Source organism: Podarcis raffonei, chromosome 11 (genome assembly GCF_027172205.1).
Source record: "Podarcis raffonei isolate rPodRaf1 chromosome 11, rPodRaf1.pri, whole genome shotgun sequence".
Taxonomy (NCBI): domain Eukaryota; kingdom Metazoa; phylum Chordata; class Lepidosauria; order Squamata; family Lacertidae; genus Podarcis; species Podarcis raffonei.
The window spans coordinates 14,169,720-14,191,075 of record NC_070612.1 but is presented as its reverse complement, the minus strand read 5'-3'; the positions used below and the strand labels follow the sequence as shown (position 1 = coordinate 14,191,075).

The window sequence follows — 21,356 nt, the reverse complement described above, 5'->3', positions numbered from 1 at the left end:
GGGAATTGCCGATGATACGAATGAAGCCAAACTGAGATATCTATTAAATGATGATGACCCCCTAAGATCACTCATGGTTGCCAGATTCTTGATCAGCGTTCTATCCCTAAAGAGGAGAAACGGACTCCTGTGTGGCTCGGATAATCCCTCTAAACTATGATCTATGTTTTAGGATGTAATTAGGTGATATCACCATTGATGTCTTCTACTAATTTATGAGTAGAGGGCGATGTTTATGTTACAAATTTATTGTAATGTATGATGCTGGTCTTTTGTTTTTGATTTGCTTTGGTTCTTGTCTGTTTTTTGTAAGTTTTGGCGGTTTTAAATTTGGAGGTTTAAGTACATTATGTTGGTATGGGAAACTGTCGTGTGATGGGCCAATGGCCGTAATAAAGTTCAATACAATTTGCTCAGTCGGTAGAGCATGAGGCTCTTAATCTCCATGTTGGGCAAAAGATTCTTGTATCCCAGGGAGTTGGACTAGATGACCCTCGTTGTCTCTGCCAACTCTATGATTCTATCATACTGTCTATCCAACTATGTTCTCTAGACAGTTCCCAGCATGTTAAAACCCACACAACAACTCCAGTCATAAAACACCTTTAAAACAGTATGAAAGAGCAGCTAATAGCTCTGAACAGTGGAGCGGAGTCCCTACAACTGTTGGATGATGCCATGTACACCTCCTTCTGGCAACTCCTGTAGCCAAGCTGTGCCGAACATATTGCTCTGCTTTCCCTTGGACCACATCAGTGAGGCCAAGAGTGAGCTCTTGTCGTCTGGGCATCCCAGGACTGCCATATACAATGGTACCTTGGTTCTCAAACCCCTTGGTACGCAAACAACTTGGACCCAAACACTGCAAACCCAGAAGTAAGTGTTCCGGTTTGCAAACTTTTTCCGGAAGCCGAACATCCTCCGTTTTGAGTGTTACACTTGCAATTTGAGTGCCATACTTCCGTTTCGAGTGTTACGCTGAGGTCTCTCTGTTTTTGCTATTTCTTTTGCATTTTTGTTTTTGCAGCTTTTTTGTTTTGTTTTTGTGACTGTGTGGAACCCAGTTCAGCTACTGGTTGATTGACTGTGTGACTGCAGTACATGGTTTATTGCTTTCATTTTACGGATCAATGCTCTCATTAGATAGTAAAATTCATGTTCAATTGCTGTTTTAGGGGTTGTTTTTAAAAGTCTGGAACAGATTAATCCATTTTGCATTGCTTTCTATGGGAAAGAACACCTTGTTTTGGAACGCTTTGGTTTTGGAACAGGCTTCCGGAATGGATTAAGTTTGAGAACCAAGGTACCACTGTACGCTGTCCAGGTTTGCACTCTAGGGAGGTCACTCTTGTACCTCTAACACATCAGTGACTTCAACCCCGGAACTGCAATCCAATGTCTCTCGAGTCAGATGGACGCTGACAACCTAGCTTAATACAACATGGCTCACAATAGCAAAAGATAAAATATTTAAAACCATTCCACCCACCAAAGCATAAAATGAAAGCAAAAACTGCAATAAACAAACAAACAAATGTACAACTGTGAGTCTAATGAGCAGGAAACATTACTCAGAGTTTGCAAAATGCAAGAGATCTTCCAAAGCCCAAATTGATTTATTGCCCCATGCTGTTTCGTAGCATAAATGTTCAAGCTACTACCTAAATCTCAGCTCCCTTCTATTGCCACCAAAATAAAATTTACAGCTCTTGATGCGCGTTTTCACTCTTTGTATGCCTACCAGATTTTTTCATAATGTAATTTATATAGGCTTCCAGTCGATAGAAATAAATACAGTTTTCTTTTAAACTTGCGGAGAAATCTATATAGAGCTCAATCAAGTCGTAGAATCCAAGAGTAAGAGTGCACAATCTGGAAGTTTGCAACTTGTTAGCTGCTTTGCCAGTATGCTAAGAAAGTCTTTTAGTTATTTAAATTGTTTGGGTACAAAGAACTCTTCAGTCATAGTTTACATCATCTCTGTTAACAAGAATAAATCAATTCAAGAAAGAAGTATGGTTTATTTAACATATTTTTCTATGTAGCTGTTGCTGTAGAGTAATTTCACGTCAAAGTTCATTCACAGTAGACTCTTCCTACCCTTTGTTAATATTTAGATTGTAAGTGGCTCAGGGCAGGGGCTTCTCTCTCTGGTTTCTTCTGCTTTGTCAGTCATTGCATATGTAGATGGCAATGTGCTAATTAATTCATTTTGCAGTAAGCAGCTCCAAGGAGGAATTATCTTTGAACCCTGCCACTTAGAAGAATACACATTTCCAGCGTTAGATCCATGAAGATATTTTTAAATCAGGGGTTATCTTTGGCAAGCTAGATGTTGCTGGACTCACAACCCCCTTCACCTCTGACTTATGAGCCTTGCTAGATGGGACTGATGGCAACTGGACTCCAACAACATCTGGAGGGCCACAGGACAGCTATCCCTGTTTTAAATCTTTACAACTGCCTAAAAGCCATATGCAACTACTTGAGACCATGGTCAGCACAAGACACATGGAAATAAAAGACTATCCATCGTCCATCACCTTCTGAATTACATAATGAATGCAAACTAAATACAAGCCAAACTGGAAGAATTAAGCCCTTGCCAGGTGAGCTTAGCTCCACTTTTTTATTATTAATTTTCAAGATTATATATGCATGCCACCTCTGAAGTTCATTGGTGAGGGCTAAGCATGCAATAAAATGACTGACTATTTGAAGTAATATGGTTTCTAAGCAAAATATATCCCATGTTTTATTCCTGAAATGTCTTCAAAATGAGATTCGGGATACAATTTCACTAAAGCATAGTCGAAACTTCAAGCAACTTGCAGCACAAAACACGAAGAGATCTGGCTCAGAATTATTAAACATACAAATGTTTACCTGCTGAGATGTCCTCGTCAACAAGGTCATGCTCCTCTTCTGGAATTTTAGTTTCAGATACCAACTGTTCAGGAGCAGGAGTAGCGGTTTGAATTGTTTCTGTGGTCACTCCAGCTGAAATGTCAAAATAACACCATTCAAGTCACAGAACAAAAGAAAACATGTTGATCTTTACATTATATTTACATCACATTTAAGTGGAGGGGGAAATACAGATCTCAGATCTTATAAGAATCGGATTGTCAAGCTTTCCTTCTCCCAGAAGACTTGCCAACCCTGACCCGGGTTCATGAGATTCCCTGAAGATAAGTGTTGTGATAAAAGGCCAGTTCTTGGGAGTTGACCCTTCCCAAGAGGTTCTGGACCTCATGAAGATCTGATCAGGGTACATACTCAAAGGAAACATCCTCACATAGTGCATTGTAGAGCTGGAAAAGGTCAGAAAGGAGCAATGAAAATGAGCAAGGTGCTGGAGCAAGTTTCCTATGAGGAAAAGTCACAATTGTTTGGGATTTTTAAGTTTATAAGGTTTGTATAAAAGTTACACACGGTGGGGAGGCAGTGGAAAGAGAGAACTTCTTCTCCCTCTCTCATAATTCCTGAACCTGGGACTGTCCATTGAGGGTGAATGTTGGTAGATTCAGTACAGTGTAAAGAAAACAGTTCTTCATGAAACACATGTTGAAACTACAAGATTACAGTGGTACCTCAAGTTACAAATGCCTCAGGTTACAAACTCAGCTAACCTGGAAGAGTTATCTCAAGTTGAGAACTTTGCCCCAGGATAAGAATGGAAATCGTGTGCCAGCGGCGCAGCAGCAGCCAGAGGCCCCATTAGCGAAAGCACACCAGTTTCAGGTTAAGAACGGATCTCCGGAATGAATTAAGTTCGTAAGTAGAGGTACCACTGTACTAGATGTAGTAATGGCCACCAACATGAAAAGCTTTAAAAGAAACTAAGCACATTGGGGCAGAGACCTCCCATGTTTTGCTTATATTACCTCGCTACTATGAAGACTGAATGATGATCCCAAGTCTTCCTTAATTATTTTTTTTACTTTACAGCATACCTTGCTTAGGAGCACAGATAAGCTAACAGAAATTTAGGGGTTTGGGGTGTGGGGTTTGTTCCCTTTCGAAAATGTTTCCTTTAAAAGAGAGACTGTACAATGCTATGATTCAGTGGCAGGTTTTGCTGTGATATCAACACAGCTAAATAAAAATGAGATGTGCCGCAACACCATGTAACAGAAAGCTCAAACCTGTCACGAGAAGTCGAGTCAAAAAAGAAACAATGGGAAGCTAGTCTTATAGTAGGACCATAAAGAAGGCTGGTCACCGTAGAATTGATGTTTTTGAATTATGGTGCTGGAGGAGACTCTTGAGAGTCCCATGGACTGCAAAAAGATCAAACCTACCCATTCTGAAGGAAATCAGCCCTGAGTGCTCACTGGAAGGACAGATCCTGAAGCTGAGGCTCCAATACTTTGGCCACCTTATGAGAAGAGAAGACTCCCTGGAAAAGACCCTGATGCTGGGAAAGATGGAGGGCACAAGGAGAAGGGGACGACAGAGGACGAGATGGTTGGACAGTGTTCTTGAAGCTACTAACATGAGTTTGACCAAACTGCAGGAGGCAGTGGAAGACAGGAGTGCCTGGCATGCTCTGGTCCATGGGGTCATGAAGAGTCTAAATGACTAAACAACCACCACCATTGGTCTACCTTGTTCAGTGCTATCTAGCTGACACTGATTCTCCAGGATTTCCCAGCCTATCTAGAGATGCCAGAAGCCTTTTTGCAGGTATAGCATGTGCCCAGTCACTAAGTTACAGCATTTCCCCAAAGACTTGTACTGGTCCCGAAAGGGGTTATTCCAGAGGAAAAGGACTCTCCATCACTCTTACCTATTCTTGCAGCCCTGTTATAGGCACTAGGTAGATCCAAGAGCTCACTCCAGAATTAAGCAGAGGTGGTAGAAGTAATGCATGTCCCAATTAGAACTTTTGGAATGCCCCCCTTTTATTTTGCATGGAGTCATTTAAAAATCCAGACCAATGTAAAGACTGTATGAAGTCATTCACACATTTGAAATCCGCACACACAATTCTCAAAGTGAATATAATGTAACAAGCAACACGGAGGTTCCTATGTTCAATTCCTACCATTCTTTCACAACCCCACCCCACCACAGAAGTAGAAAATCTGTGGTTGGCCACATTAAATTGCACAGCCTCGTTCCACAAAAGGAGCGAGACTATGTCATTAAATAAGCCTTTATTTATTGCAAAGCAATTATGGGCTGGAGGGGGACGTGGGTGGCACTGTGGGTTAAACCACAGAGCCTAGGACTTGCTGATCAGAAGGTCAGCGGTTCGAATCCCCGCAACGGGGTGAGCTCCCGTTGCTCGGTCCCTGCTCCTGCCAACCTAGCAGTTCGAAAGCACGTCAAAGTGCAAGTAGATAATTAGGTACCGCTCCGGCGGGAAGGTAAACGGTGTTTCCATGCACTGCTCTGGTTCGCCAGAAGCGGCTTGGTCATGCTGGCCACATGACCCGGAAGCTGTACGCCAGCTCCCTTGGCCAGTAAAGCGAGATGAGCGCCAAAACCCCAGAGCTGGCCATGACTGGACCTAATGGTCAGGGGTCCCTTTACCTTTTAATTATGAGCTGAGCCATGGGCTTGGGGGCCAAATGCATCAACCCAGGTCTCTCTATCTGGCCCTTGAGACTCTTCCCTGGCCACATCCCTCACCAGTCCTGTTTTTCATCCCCCCTTGAGCGACTGCCTGGAGTGAAAGGTATCATGCTGTCTTGCGCTTGCCTGGAGGAAGGGTGGAGAGGGCTATGGAGAAGGCTGTGCGAGTGTGGGTAGAAACTAGACTGCTGTACAAAATGTAAAATTCACAGTGGTTACTCTGGCCCCTCCACTCCCAGCATGTGGCTTCCAGGAGGATGCTCACAAGGGAATGTGGCCCTCAAGTACAAAAAGACTACCCACACCCCTGTTCTAAACTAACAAGGAAGTGCTGGTGGCAAGTACGAAAGTACTCTTTAGAAAGCATTCATAGCTTCCATTGAAACCACTGCTTAGATGAGCTTATATTTAACATTCAAAAGCTGGGAGTAATATTTATTATTCACAAAACAAATCATCTGTGAGATTTCATCCGAATCTCCATGGAGAGGGGGGGGAAATCATAAATAATAAAAAAAGAAGACAGCCGCAGCAACCCAGAGGGGGGAAAAAAGGAGAAAAGAACAGAGAATGTGAAAAACAGAAATAAATCAGATGGAGACAGACTGTGAAATATGGCTTCTTTTTTGAAATAAAGTCAATGAACAAGAGCATGCATTACCAAGCCTGACCTTCCTATTCTCCGGTGCTTTCTAGATAACCAATAAAGAGCAAATCCAACAAATAAGTTTATTTTATATACGAAATAAGGAATAAATAATTGATGTCCAAAATACAGTGGATGTGACGCAAAGTGGTTACTTCAGTACAGGATGGGAGAAGTCCTACTCCGTTCCTCTTATATAGTTTGCCTATATTTTCTATTCTTTTAAGTCGTTTGTTGCCATACCTGTTTCCTGCAGGCTGGGAGGAAACTTTAGCCTATTTGCAGATTAAGATCAGTAGATGAGGCCTAGCTCCAACTTCCTTTTAACTGTTGCTATACTAGTCAAGACCAGCAACGGGGCCTTAGTGGTGGTGATGCCGCCATAATGGAATTCTCTTCCCAGAGCAGTTAATCAGGCCAACTCTTATTCTCTTTTTTGAAATAAAATGGTAGAAATTATTATTCTGGTGTTTTAAAACATGGCCTTATTCTTTCGAACAAATTGATCAGCTGCTCAATAATTAGGTTATTTTAGAGACATCATGGGGGGCGGGGTAGCAGCCATTCTTTATTTATTACATCTATATACTCCCTTTTCCTCCAAGTAGCTCAAGGTGGTGTACATGGTTTTCCTTTTTCCCACTTTATCCTCACAACAGCCCTGTGAGGTAGGTTTGGCTGAGAGTGAGAGACTAGCCTAAGGCCACACACTCAGTGAGGTACTTCTGATGGTAGCCATTTTACAATGTTTTCCGATGTGATGTACACCACCACAAGAGCTCTACGGAGCTATGTGGCTGTGTAAAAGGGAGCCGGCGTTTGTCCACAGACAGTTTTCCGGGTCATGTGGCCAGCATGACTAAACCGCTTCTGGCCCAACAGAACACCGAAACCAGAGCAGGTACGGAAACGCCGTTTCCCTATTTATCTACTTGCACTTTTGATGTGCTTTCGAACTGCTAGGTTGGCAGGAGCTGGGATCGAGCAATGGGACCTCACCCATTGCGGGGATTCGAACCGCCGACCTTCTGATCGGCAAGCCCAAGAGGCTCAGTGGTTTAGACCACAGCGATGTGGCTGCGTAGAAATTGTCAAATAAACAAGCAGAACATCGGCGCTAGAGGCTCCATCTGTATCAGGTTGTAGCTGATGCTGGAAGGGCTTCACTACTGCAAGAACACAATGCAACCCTTAACTAAGAGGTAACATATCAGAACTAGACACTGCTTTAATGGTATTTGATGCAGATGGGCAATTTGGTGAAGGGAAGCCCAGGGCATGTCACCAGTACATAGGAGCAGCATTTAGCATCTCATTACTCAAATGGCACTCAGTGATCTAAGTATGAACTGCCTCCATTGAACAGTCCAATGCTTTACATACATGATTTATCATTTCATGTCAGAGTGTTGAGCAGGTAGGCATGGAATCAACCTAAGACATGGTGCAAAGACTCATTCATGGCCTATCAGGCATAATGCTAAAAAAAAAAAAATGTTTTAGGAGGCCAGCTTATATGTAAAATAATCTTCCCACCGTTATCACTGGACTCTTAGCACCCACAAGGATTAAATGGGTTTGTCATTCAGAAGTGTTTTGGCTCAATTCAGCCACCTCCTCCGGCTTCCAGTTTAAAAGAAAATGTGTTGTAGCAAAAGTGACAACTGTGGCAAAAAGAAAAGAAAAGAAATCATGATTGCAGACCTAGCAAGGGGTGGCGGGGTTCAGGTGCTGGCCAGAACTGCAGCAAACCTTTGTCAACATCACAAGGATCTGAGACTGGAGGATGGGCAGCTGTCAGGATTAGAGACTCAGTGGAGATGGGAAGTGTAAACTAAATGAGAATCAGACGAAGCACGATATACCGTGGGCTAACAGAAGCTGGATCAGAAATCTGGGCAAAGCAACGAGCCAAATGGTGGTTTCATAAGAGAATCCACGAGTCAAGCACAAACCAATAGCAGAGAGTTTTGCTCATGAGATGAGGGGCAAAGGGGAATTCAGAAAATAAGGAGCTAACTCCACAAAAATAGCAGGGATTAGGAACAGTAAGAAACAGCAAAGCATAGTAAATAGCAGGATCAATGCAGGCAGGGAGCATGCAGAACTAAAGGCACGCAAGTCAGTAGCCCAAGCAGAGGGACCTAATGATATTTACATGCACCAATCGGGATTCCAGAGGCTGGGGCTATCCAGGAACTCAGCAGAATGCCAAAGCCTTTGGCAAAACCTAGCAAGTAACAGCGGATGGCATCCAACTAACTTGTTCCATCGGTATTTTTGCTTGCACAACAGAACACTCTGCCTCTTCCCATGATCACCCTGTGCCCTCCCCATATCTGCTCCAGAGGGTTGGGAGAAAACCCTCATTTAAGGGGTGTATGGGAAAAGTTCCGCTTTGCATGCACAAATCATTGCAGTGAAGGAATAAGGTAGTTGGATACTGTTCATTGACTCCTTTACCATTGCCTCTTAAGATCCCAAAGAGAGGGCTGGCCACCTCTAATGCAGGGCGCAGAAAAATTCCTCCCACCCCCTTACCAGGACCCCCCCCACACACACTTCTTTGTATCAACCACTAAAAGGGCTTACATATCCGAATTGCATTCAGTTCTCTGAATTACTAAAAATTAGATCTTATTGGACTAACATTTCTGATGTGACCTTCTCCATTTTGAATATTCACGACCCAATATTCAACTGAAAGCTCTGCGAAAATTTCAAAGTACAGCTCTGAATACTGTAAGGCTTCATAATAATGCACAGCTGTAGGCTGAAATCCCAAGAGCTGTTATGTGTACTTAAAGTCAATACGACTCATGCACATGTAGCTGTGCACAGGATTGCAGCCTTAATTTGAAAGAAGCAGGTATTGATACATAGGGACAGAATCATACTTGTTATAAAGAATTTATTGCTTTTTCTTTTGGAGTGCTAATATGGATATACAGGATCATTTCAAAGGTGCAAAGCTCATTTCATATAAAGCATCCTGCAAATATGGTTTTTTTGGTTCTGTTTCGTTAGCGTATTCACAGTTTTTTGCGAAAATGCTATCTAAATAAATAAGAATTTAACAGTATGGGAGGTGCAAGTTTGTCTATAGTTTATTTCCAGACAGAAGGTTTAAATTTATTGGAAAGAGATTTCTGCAGTGACTGACCAGGACTGCCCCACATTCCCTGCAATCCTTATGACAGACAGACTGCCTGCCTCACATTAATTCACTTCACACTATTTCTATCGATCCACAGTCGGTTCCCTAGTCTCTTTGCACACATTGCCTGTCTGGCTGCCTACATCCACATCAGCACATATACACAAAGGCCACAGAAAGATAACCTTTTGCTTTCCATTAAAGACACAGCAGCCATTTTTTTCTATCTGCAGCACCATCAGACATATAAAATATATCAGAATTTCTATTGCCTGCTGGACAAATCGAGTGCTCAAAGATTTCAAGTACATCCAGTGTTATATTCTAGAAAACAATCATTTTCACATTTTAAGAAAAGATGTTGGTCTGACCGAAAAAGATGTGTATGTGTGTGTGTGGTGCTGGGTAGGGGAAGGAAACCTGGAATTATATTGTGTGTGTGTGTGTGTGTGTGTGTGTGTGCATACACACACACGGGGGGGGGGAGTCCTTTCAAAATGCATTTCGATTTGAAGAACCAACATTACATACAGACCAATTTGACCCTCTTGTAGCTATAATGAAAATAGCATTTTCTAAGGTTCACACAGGACCCCAACATTTCACCACATCGATGATTAGGCAGAATACAATGGTGCAGTAACTTTAAGAACTGTGCGTACAAGGAAATTCAGATAGCATGAACAGATTAACATCCATGCTTAAAAATATCCCTTCTTGCAAAAACGAAAGAAAACAAAACACAAAACCCCTAACAATTGACAACAGGGGGAAATGCTGATATATACACTTATTTCCCCACCCCCTGACAATGCTGTGAATGCTGATTTTGGGTTTCAGGAGTAATATATACGGTATATATATATCTGCCTTAAGAGACAGTGTCTAAATTCCTGAGTCAAAATCCATGAATTACCATCCCAGTCAGAAAACAAGACTGCCCTATGAAATACTATGGATGAAAATCTAGAAGGAACTGAATCAGCCAGTGTTCATGATGCAAATCACCAAATGTTCGCAAGGGAGGATTTCCCCTTCCCCGAGGCTGACAAGTAACCTTCCCAGTCATTTCCAAGCCACTGGAACCGTACAGATACTGCCGACGCAGCAGCTTAATTGGACTATTTGCAGAAAACAAATATGGTGCCAGCACGAAAGGCCACAGATGACACCGTCACAAGTAACAGCAGTAATAAGAACCAGGGGGATAGAAGAGGACACTGGGGCTATGCACAGGAAGATGGAGGTACCCAAATCTTACTCTGCTGCACTAGGCAGAGTCCTTCTAGAAATCCAGCTTGCCAACAAGCTTCCATGTTTCTCCCCAACATGCTGCTTTCCTTGTGGACAGAGAAAGGCAGCTATCAAATGTGTAGAAGTAGAATAAGGATCTTTTGTCTGTCAGACACAAAGACATATCACCGTGCTATGTTGATGGTGACATACTGGAATAAGGGACACGGGTGGCACTGTGGTCTAAACTTTGAGCCTCTTGGCGGTTTGAATCCCCATGACGGGGTGAGCTTCCGTTGCTCTATCCCAGCTCCTGCCAACCTAGCAGTTCAAAAGCAAGCCAGTGCAAGTAGATAAATAGGTTCAGCTGCGGTGGGAAGACAAATGGCATATCCGTGCGCTCTGGTTTCCATCACAGTGTTCCGTCGTGCCAGGAGCAGTTTAGTCCTGCTGGCCACATGATCCGGAAAGCTGTCTACAGAAAACGCCGGCTCTCTCAGCCTGAAAGCGAGATGAGCGCTGCAACCCCATAGTTGCCTTTGACTGGACGTAACTGTCCAGGGGTCCTTTGACTTTTTTTACCTTACTGGAATATAGCAGCACTTTTTAAAAAAAGGGGGTACTTGAGGGCATGCAGTGCTGGCACCTGTTTTTGTTTTGTTTTGTTAAAAAGTGTGGCACTTACTGTAACAATTTCATGGTGAGGGCACCTATTTTTCTAGAAAGAGAGCACTGCGTATATGCGTGTGCGAAGAAAAAACCGATCAGAACTAAACTAAAGCATAATCTAAATGCACAGATGAATGATCATAAAATTACCAGGTATTTGAACTGGGCACACCGAATAATATGTCGCATCATCTGCTTATTGGAATTTAACATGATACTTTGCGAAGGGCACAATCCAAAGCGTGTCTACTCAGAAGGAAACCCCACTGAATTAAATGAGACTTACTCCCAGGAAACTGCGCACAGAATTACAACCTATAACGTTTGGTTTTTGTTGAGCAATGGAACCCTGCCAATAATTCATTATCAACTTTTATAAATGTATTTATTGCCTCCATTAAAAAAAATTCTTTTGTTTCATTCTATCCAGCAACACTGGCTTTCCATCTCTCTTCTCCCTCCCCCTCCCCCCCCCAGCTGCCCTTTTAATTCAAAAAGAGAATGGAATAATATATGGCATAATTCAATGATTTTGGAGTTGGCTGTGCAAGGGGCGACTGCACACAATCTATGCCCATGATAAGCAGGGTGCAAGAGTTGTACAGCTGTGTTGGAAGAGAGAGAAAATGTGTTTTAGGTGGACGGATACTGCTCACCATCAGGACTAAAGCAGTTACAAAAAGCGTATCACCCTAGCTCCCACCCAAAGCAGCTTTTAAAGAATTAACCCTTTAAAATAAAAACAAAGGAGGAAAGGAGAAGCAAGGAAAAAACATGTTCAAGTCCCAAAACATCCCACTCGGTTTCCCCTGTATGTTCTGCTTATTACCAAAACGGTAGGGAAGGATTGGGAGTGCATTTCTATGAGAGCTCATCTGGCCCTGCTGTTCATCTTTCACCTAAAGTCATAATCCTCTCGCTATGACATCACAGCAGGCTATACGAGAAGTTAAAAGGAAAGTATAAAATTATATACAATCCGAATTTCTCCTAAAGGGGATGACTGTAAGTTCTCAATAGACTAATGTGCTTAGTTAGGGGCCGGGATCCAATTATTAATTTGATTACAATTCCTTCTATGCGGATCCACTCATCTGATTCAAAAGCAATATATTTCTGTGGTTTGAAGGGGTGTCCAGATACCCACCCATTTCTCCTGTAAAGAGCTGGGGGAAATCTGCCCAAAACATAGCAATTGTGCTATGGGGGAGATGGAGCAGGTAAAGCTGATGTTGGCACCCCATAAACAAAAAGCCTGTGTGGCGAAGTGGTTAGATAGGGATACCATATGTCTGGATTTTCCCAGACATCGCCAGGATTTCAAGGGTGGAATTGACATCCGGGGGGAATTTCTGAAAGGTGGTGCTTTGTCCTGGGTTTCTGAAATATGGCAACCCTAGGTTAGGGCACTGGACTAGGATGGGTGGGGGGCAGGATTCAAATCCCCACTCAGCACAAATATGGGGAATGCCCCATATTTGACCATCCTTATTTGATCAGTCTTGATCATCCTTGCCATACAGATACAACCAGTGACTTCCCACTTTCCTTGCAAATAAGTCTTCACCAATATCATTAATGGGAGAAAGGGGAAACAGTATGAATTTAACCCTCTAGAAGTTGAAGTGGCCACAAAGTATTTCATGCTGAAGAGCCTCAACCTATCTGGTCTATCTTTTGCAATTTCCTGCATTAAAGGCTGCCGTCTACCCCTCGAAACTTCCAAGGGATATAGCCTATGCTCAGCATTTGAAATTCACTAGGTAACAGGCACATTTTGCACCTGGCTCTCAGCCACCTGAGACCAATGGTTTCTCACCCATGTCTTGGGATGATGATAATAATAATAATAATAATAATAATAATAATAATAAATAATTTTATTTATATCCCGCCCTCCCCAGCCGAAGCAGGGCTCAGGGCGGCTAACAACAATAAAACAATACAACAGTACAACACAAACAACACTCTAAAATCATTCATTATAAAATTAATTAAATTCAAGCCACTGGCCACCATTGGGCCAGAGCTCCGCGAAGATTGCCGAGGGAGGGAGTCAGGCTGTGCCCTGGCCAAAGGCCTGGCGGAACAGCTCTGTCTTGCAGGCCCTGCAGAAAGATGTCAAGTCCCGCAGGGCCCTGGTCTCTTGTGACAGAGTGTTCCACCAGGTCGGAGCCACAGCCGAAAAAGCCCTGGCTCTAGTTGAGGCCAGCCTAACTTCTCTGTGGCCTGGGACCTTCAAGATGTTTAATTTACAGATCCATGGATCTTGACTGTTTTCACACACCAGCAACACATCCTGCAGAATTCTCTCTGTTTATATCCATCTGCACAATCAGAATGAATTTCAGGAACCAAAAAGGTCGTATTTAAAAATACGGCTTTCGAGTGGTCTGGCCCCAAAATTGCAACTAGGCATTCCGTTTTGGCGACTGTAACCCTGGTTTAACACTGCCTATGCTGCTTGTTTTGTACCAGGAAAATACCTGAAGGGATATCAGAGACTGAAACTGCCCCCTTCCAGCTACAATAGTATATTGCTCTTCCCCCTAGTCATGTGTATTGCGAGCTTCTAAGCTGATGAACATTCATAAGCACAAATAGTCATTTTGATACTATACTATATTATTATACTACACTGAAATGTTTCAATGTTTCTTCAATTGTCCTTGAATCTTCCTGCCACACTTGCCATCTTCTCCTGCCACACCAGGGCGGTGTGCCACACCCTTTGAGAACCACTGCTGTATGCAGTCATATTCTTCAAGCTGTGGGGACACAACAGTCTGAAAAGAGACCTGGACTTTTTCTGTTTCTCAGCATTTCTAGAAATCTCCAAATCAATACTAAGTTTTTTACCAATTTTAAATGCTCATTTTCCTCTGTATTTTAATTTTCTGTAGCATCAAAATGTGTTTGTGTTATTTCATGTTGACTGCCTTCCACCAGTGGTTCTTCTCTCTGTGTGTGTATGTGTGTACATAATATATATATATATATATGCACGTCTCCTCCAAATCCTATATTGTCTTCATACAGACATAGCAAAGTTGACTTCCAACACTCATAGATGGGGAAAAAACTAAATCTGGATCTCACTGCTCTGTCAATGCATGCATATATTTATGCCAGCGATGCCAATTATGATAGTTTGTTGGAAGAGAACCCATGAACTGCCATAGGTTCTTTGCAGTCTTAAGACATATGGATTTGTAAAGGAACTAAAAGATGACAAACTGCTCTTAAACTGCAGAAGAAACACAGTGATTACTGTATATGAAAATGTAATGCTTCTAAAAGCAAAATATAGTTACATCAGTACATTACACTGATTAAATCCCAGTGTTTGTTTTATATATTCATAGCCAACAAATGGATTTTAAAAGGTACAAGTGTTGAACTAATTGAGGAAGCAATCACTTCATACAGCCAGGGCTTTTAGAGAATTAAGTTGTAAACATAAACTATGAAAAATATGAGTAAGAGAGGTTACTAGACCACAGAATTGCTACAATAAATGTTAAATGAGTAAGGTATTTGGCAGGTGAAAAATTGCAGGGAAAGGCAGGCAGGCATACAAAGAACATAGCTGGATTTTACATTCCTTTATGAAAATCCTTAACAGCTCATCCAATATTTAAGATTTGTGAGCATCAGTAGATTTGCTGAAGAAACAAACGCAGATATTAGCTCTGATTTCTAGTAGTATATTGAATGGTTTCAGTTAACAGTGCAACCCTGTAAGAGTCTACTCAGAAGTAAGCCTCGGTTCCCGTTATTCCCAGGTAAATTGGGTACAGGATTGTAGTCTGAAGTATATAAAATGGCTAAGGTGCTAGATCAAAGGGATATGCACAGACTCCTTAAGGGTTGAGCTTTATAGCCTAATCCAAGACAACTGTTTCAGATGCAGCCCGTCATCTGTAATGCAACTCTATGCATATTCAGTTGGAAATAAGTCACACTGCGTACAACTGGATTAGGATTGCAGCCCTAACACTGCAGTTATTGAGTAATGATAATTACTACCAGGTTTGTAATCAACAGTATCAGTGTGTACCAGTTTGTATTTATTTATATACTGCTCGATGTCAACATAAGTTTCCAAGAGCTTTACAAAGTACAAAATATACAGTGTATCCTGAATAATGGGCAATTCATCCCAAGTGCCTAGATTTATAGCCAGCACCATTATCTCTAATAGTTAAGGGACTTGTAGTTTAGTAATGATACTAAATTTTGACAATGAATGTAAAAAAACGAAATGACAACTGCTCTTGCTTTGAACTCTGACCCTCCAGAGCCGCATCCGAAACTTCCCCAATTCAGGATCTAGACCCAGAAAGCAAGGAAAAAGAAACTTCCTCCATCAGAAAACATGGCTTAACTTGTTCCAGTGGGGGGGACGACTCCCCTTACAAAAACAGGACACAGTAATGAAAGTCAGACCAGCAATCAACTACCATTGCACCAGGTCATCATCCCTTCCCTTCTTCACCTGCTTTAATCAGCAACAGACCAAGAGAAGAACCCTACTAATCTGGGAATGATTCTGTGCGAAACCTTAAATTATTCCTTTAGCAGCATCCATCCTGCATACCAAATAAGGCAAAAGAGTCGTTGGCAAAGGCAAGAATACAAAAAAAGGGTGAGATCAGGATCCAGGAAAACCTGTGCAAAAGTACATGAAAAGCACTTGCACCCAAATTGCTTCTCCACCAGCACCCAAGGGAGTGCAGAAGAGGAGAAACTATTCCCTTTCAGCAGGACCTTTTCCATCTCATTTGATGCTGCCCTACAAGGCTCCTCGGTATGCGCAGATAATGTAACACCACAGAGGGAACTCTGCATCACAGCCTTATAACATCATCAAATTCTGACACACATATACACAAATTAAGCAAATTTGTGCAAAGTTGCCCAAACTGCGTAACTTGGCTTTTTAAAAGTATCTTCTTATTAATCAGTTGAAATCAGAAGTGAGAAAACATTACGTTACCCTAGAATCAGTCATCTTGATAATCATCCACCAAGTTTTCTTTCATTTCCTACTTTAATTTACTGTTCAACCCACTGAATTCTTACAGCTGCATAAAGCATTTCTCCACTTTCAAAAGCCAGAGCACTAGGTCATGGGGAGGCAACAGGTCCACTTAGCATATTCGTTTGTATATATAAAGCTGCTTCTTAAAAGAAGGACAAATGGTGGACATAGGAACTCCAGGATCCATTATAACACATGTACAAGGGAGTCTATATTCATAAGGACCAGGTAAGTAATTTGGGAGGTGCTAACTGATCCATCTAAGCTATCCAAATCAAACCTATTCATTCTTAAAGAAATCACCCTTGAGTGCTCACTGGAAGGACAGATCGTGAAGCTGAGGCTCCAATACTTTGGCCATCTCATGAGAAGAGAAGACTCCCTGGAAAAGACCCTGATGTTGGGAAAGATGGAGGGCACAAGGAGAAGGGGACAACAGAGGATGAGATGGTTGGACAGTGTTCTCGAAGCTACCAGCATGAGTTTGACCAAACTGCGGGAGGCAGTGGAAGACAGGAGGGCCTGGCGTGCTCTGGTCCATGGGGCCACGAAGAGTCAGACACGACTAAACAACTAAACAACAACAACTGATCCATCCGTAACATCAGAGGAATAAGTGGTTGGTAGCACCATTTTACCTGCTTAGGCTGGTGCATCGGCTATGACCCTACATGCACAGGAAGAGAATGTCCTGGTAACCTTTTGTTTGGCAGTGTCTTCTACAGGGTATACTATATTTGAAGATGGTCTGAAATGTTAGAATACGGTTGCGTAAATGCTGCCTGAGATCGCATGTTACAATACTTGGCCACCTTTCCAGGTTGTTTCCAGGCTCAATCCGAAGTGCTACCTCTGATAAAGCTACTCTGTGCTACTCTGAAGTGCTACCTCTTTAAAGATCTACACAGCCAGAGACTAGGGTGTCTGGAAGATGGCATCTTCCGACAAGCACAGACCTGGACCCTTCCATCCTTGCTGGAGGCATGTCCTTGTTGGCTCCTAGGGCTGCCGTATTTCAAAAAGTGAAAAGCCAGGCACAAAAGTTGTTGAGTTCCCTGTCCCCCCCCCCCTGAGATGAGCAAAGAAAGCTGAGCTTTCTTTGCAAGAAGAAAAAGATGAGGAAGTTGTTGTTTTGGAGCTATGAGTGAAGAGTGTCCTTCCATCTGTGATATCCAAGTTATGGAATACTGTATCCTAGGAAGGCCCACCCGGCAGCTACTCTGATGGCTTCCTGCACATCAGGTGAAGCCCCATTTACTTCCCCAGGGTCTTTTAAATCTTGCTGTAGCTTTGTAAGTTTGCTCTGAGCTATGCTGTTCTCATAGTCTGTTCTTGTTATATGACCTTGTCTTGATTTTAATTTGGACTTGTTTTAATACCATGTTATATTTAATCATTGCTTATTTTATTATAATTGTTTTTAACCTGCTTTTTATTAAAAAAAAGAATGTGTGAGCTGACATGATAAATGTGTGCATATCCAATTTTTAGTTGGTTGACTAGTTTCGTTCTGTTCAATTTTGCAATTCTGTTTGTCTATGATTTACATTGCATTGTGGATTTTAAATTTTGATGCAGACTGCCCCAAAATCCACCTTTGGATGGTGGTGCAGTTTATAAATTCTTAAAATAAATAGTGTACCATAAATCAATGCCTAACACATGCTATATACATGGGCATAGTCTGCACCAAACCAAACTTGGACAGATATATATTTTAAAAGCTTCCTAGACACTTGCTTTATTGCAGAAATGTGTTCCCGTATTCTTACACTGTGTTTTGTAAAGCTCTTTATTTCCATTAGCATTAAAAAAAAACTCAGTTCTTCAGCAAATCAGAAAGAGACTAATGGCACAAATCAATACCATACTCTTCAGTACAACTAATATTAGGGCATTTTCTACAACAGCCCTCACTAACACTGCTAGCAATAAGGTGCTATCCACCTATTTTTTATTTGTAAGTGCAACAGAAATAAAGAACAATCAACAAAAACATGAACCCCCCCCCCAAAAAAAAAATTAATGAAGTTTCTTATGAGGCAAGCCTTGCCATGCAATGGCTTGGGTTTATTTCTTTATTTTATTTTCTCAAAACACAATATTCTAGAATTCAACCTTGAATAACACAGATTTGGCAAATAGCCTACTGAATTTTAATTGCAAACCAATTAAACCAGGCATGACCAAACTTGGCCCTCCAGCTGTTTTGGGACTACAATTCCCATCATCCCTGACCACTGGTCCTGTTAGCTAGGGATGATGGGAGTTGTAGTCCCAAAACAGCTGGAGGGCCAAGTTTGGCCATGCCTGAATTAAACAAAGCCAGTTATACCTTTTTAACTTGCACTTAAATTATCTCAAAAAAAAAGTAATGAGGAAAAAACATTTACATCTGGAAAAAGTTGTAAACACTGACAGTGAGGAACTTTTAGGCTCAACAGAGATGTCATGACTGTCACGTCCCTGTCCTAAAACACAATGACAAGTGGCTCTTCCTTGAGCATAAGGAAGAGAACTGGATTTGGGCTAATAATGTTGCAGCTCAGCATCAAGTAGTGGGCCGAGAAGTAATGACTCCAAGGTACACAAGAAGGACAAGAGATGTAGGACTGAAGTGGAGCAATGAAGATGTCCCAACAGCTTCTGTACCTTGCTGCCCAAGCTTTTAAGGACAAGGCAGGGTGAGCTCACTCACAAAACACGCTTCATCTTCCAGGAGGCCTGCATGTTCAAACATGCTCTCCACCTGGGCAGAGGTGTCTAATTCTACCTACAGACTGTTAGGATATTTCCGTTCCACCTTAAAAGGGAGCAGGATGTTTGTGTCAGAGTCTGCGTATTTCCTGTTCACAGGATGTTTCTGTTGTGTCTTTGCTTTCGTTTCTCTTGTTGCCTGAGCATACCGAAGCAGGCAGTCATGTTTTTTTCTTTGTTCTGACCAACGCTGAATAAACTTGTAAATATGCTCTCCTGCTGTGCATCTTTCGCTGTGTGAATTCTGCTGATAGAGTGTGCACCAGCCTAAGAATGTGGCAATCTATTTCTGAGGCTTCGTGACGCTAATTGCTGATACTGCCTGTCTACGGGAGGTCGATGGATCGTCCGGCAGCCGGCTTGGGGGCTATGATGGACTTTGCCTCCCTGGCAGTATCCCAACACAGACATGGCACCTGTATCTTGACAACAGGACTGTGCCCTGCCCTGACTCAATCCCCTCCTCCTGCTCAGTCCCTCCCACTGGCTGGCTGAAGTCCCTGTCCCCCCCCCCCTTGCTGAAGGAGCAATGGAGAGAGCTGGCAGATCTCCAGAGTCACAGGGAGAGGACTTCCACACCTGGGTGCCAATCTTCAAGCCCCTGCTCTGCTTTTTCTCCTTCCTCCTCCTCCTCCATCTCGGGCTGCCAAACCATGCCAGATCCTGACAGAACCGAGGGACCAATGACAAATCAGGGAGCCATCAACAAATCATGTTTAAGGAAGCTTAACTCAGCAAACTGCCCCTTGTCATTTGAAACATCAGCCGAAAAACAGAAATAATGGTTTGCTTGAAATGGTTTTTTCAAATCATACCTTGTGCTACCTATGGTTTGGTGTAATAATATCCCTCTACTTCCAGAGGGTGGGATGCAGATGGCACTGTGGTCTAAACCACTGAGCCTAGGGCTTGCCGATCGGAAGGTCAGCGGTTCGAATCCCCGCGACGGGGTGAGCTCCCGTTGCTCAGGTCCCAGCTCCTGCCAACCTAGCAGTTTGAAAGTATGCCAAAAGGTGCAAGTAGATAAATAGGTATCGCTCCGGCGGGAAGGTAAACAGCGTTTCCGTGCGCTGCTCTGGTATCGCCAGAAGTGCCTTGGTCATGCTGGCCACATGACCCGGAAAAACTATCTGCAGACAAACGTCGGCTCCCTCGGCAAGTAAAGTGAGATGAGCGCTGCAACCCCAGAGTCGTTCGTGACTGGACTTAACTGTCAGGGGTCCTTCACCTTTTTTTTTCTTTTTCTTTTTACTTCCAGAGGCAGCTGTACGATGGCATAGTACATAGCATATTATTCCAAGATGGGCAAAAGCCCTTTTGCAAATATTGGCTGTGTTTGTTTTGGGTTGTATGATTCTTTTTTTTTCTATTAAAGAAGCAAACATAATGCATAGCATCTAGAAGGATGGAATAGAAATTGATATACAAAAAAGATGCCACTAATAGAGATTATTAAAGAAATTGGAGTTCTTGTTGGAAATACACTAAAAAGAATATACCAAGAGCTCAGGCCACAAGTTTCAATATAAGGAATAATTCCTACTCGAGAGTTGAAAAGAAAAACGTGTATATTCTGCTAAGAATAACAGTTTGAAGCTAATAGTAAATTTAAACACAACGTGTAAGTACAATAGTTTTAAGGTAAAACGTTTAAGTACAGAAATAATGTAGTTTCAAATATGCAGTGATATAGTATAAAGGTACATAAAATACCAGTACACAACAATTATTTTGTACAAGTCTCAATGGCAGTCAAAAGGAGCCCATATTATATAGAATCAGAATAAAAAATAAAGAATCAAATAGGGCCGAAAAGGAGTATCCGGAGTGTGAATCAGATGTACGACTCAGTAGTGGTGACCAGGACAGGGCCCTGTTTCGGAGTAAACGCCTTCTTCAGCTCGGTTTTTTGAGGACTATAAATCTGTTGGAAGTCTGTATCATTTAATTCTTTTATGTTTCTTTTTCGACATGCGTCTTAGATAATGGAATGCTTCCAAGTTTTCTTGCGTTTCTCTAATAGAGATTATGCAGGGGTTATTGAGTTTTTCATTCATGAAATATAATGCTATCTTTTTGGTTTCTTGGGCTCTCTCCTACTGCAGTATTTGATCACCTGTTCTCGTGGCTCATGACAGGGCCTGCAGCGCACCTTAGGTATTGGCAGCTAATGTGGTGCCTTCCAGTTGTTGCTGGACTACAACTCCCATCATTCATGCTGCCTGGGGCCAATGAGAATTGTAACCCAACAACACCTGTGGAGAAAG

At 42.3% G+C, this 21,356-nt stretch overlaps 1 protein-coding gene across 5 annotated transcripts in view; it reads right to left on the bottom strand.

Moving 5' to 3' along the window:
- Positions 1–21,356, bottom strand: part of WDR7 (WD repeat domain 7) — a 220,620-nt gene that overhangs the window by 142,352 nt on the left and 56,912 nt on the right. For all 5 annotated transcript variants that reach the window (XM_053407606.1, XM_053407607.1, XM_053407608.1 and 2 more), the window contains one exon: positions 2,887–3,000. In XM_053407606.1, coding sequence (XP_053263581.1) covers positions 2,887–3,000 — 114 coding nt within the window. The remainder of the gene's footprint in view (positions 1–2,886; positions 3,001–21,356) is intronic.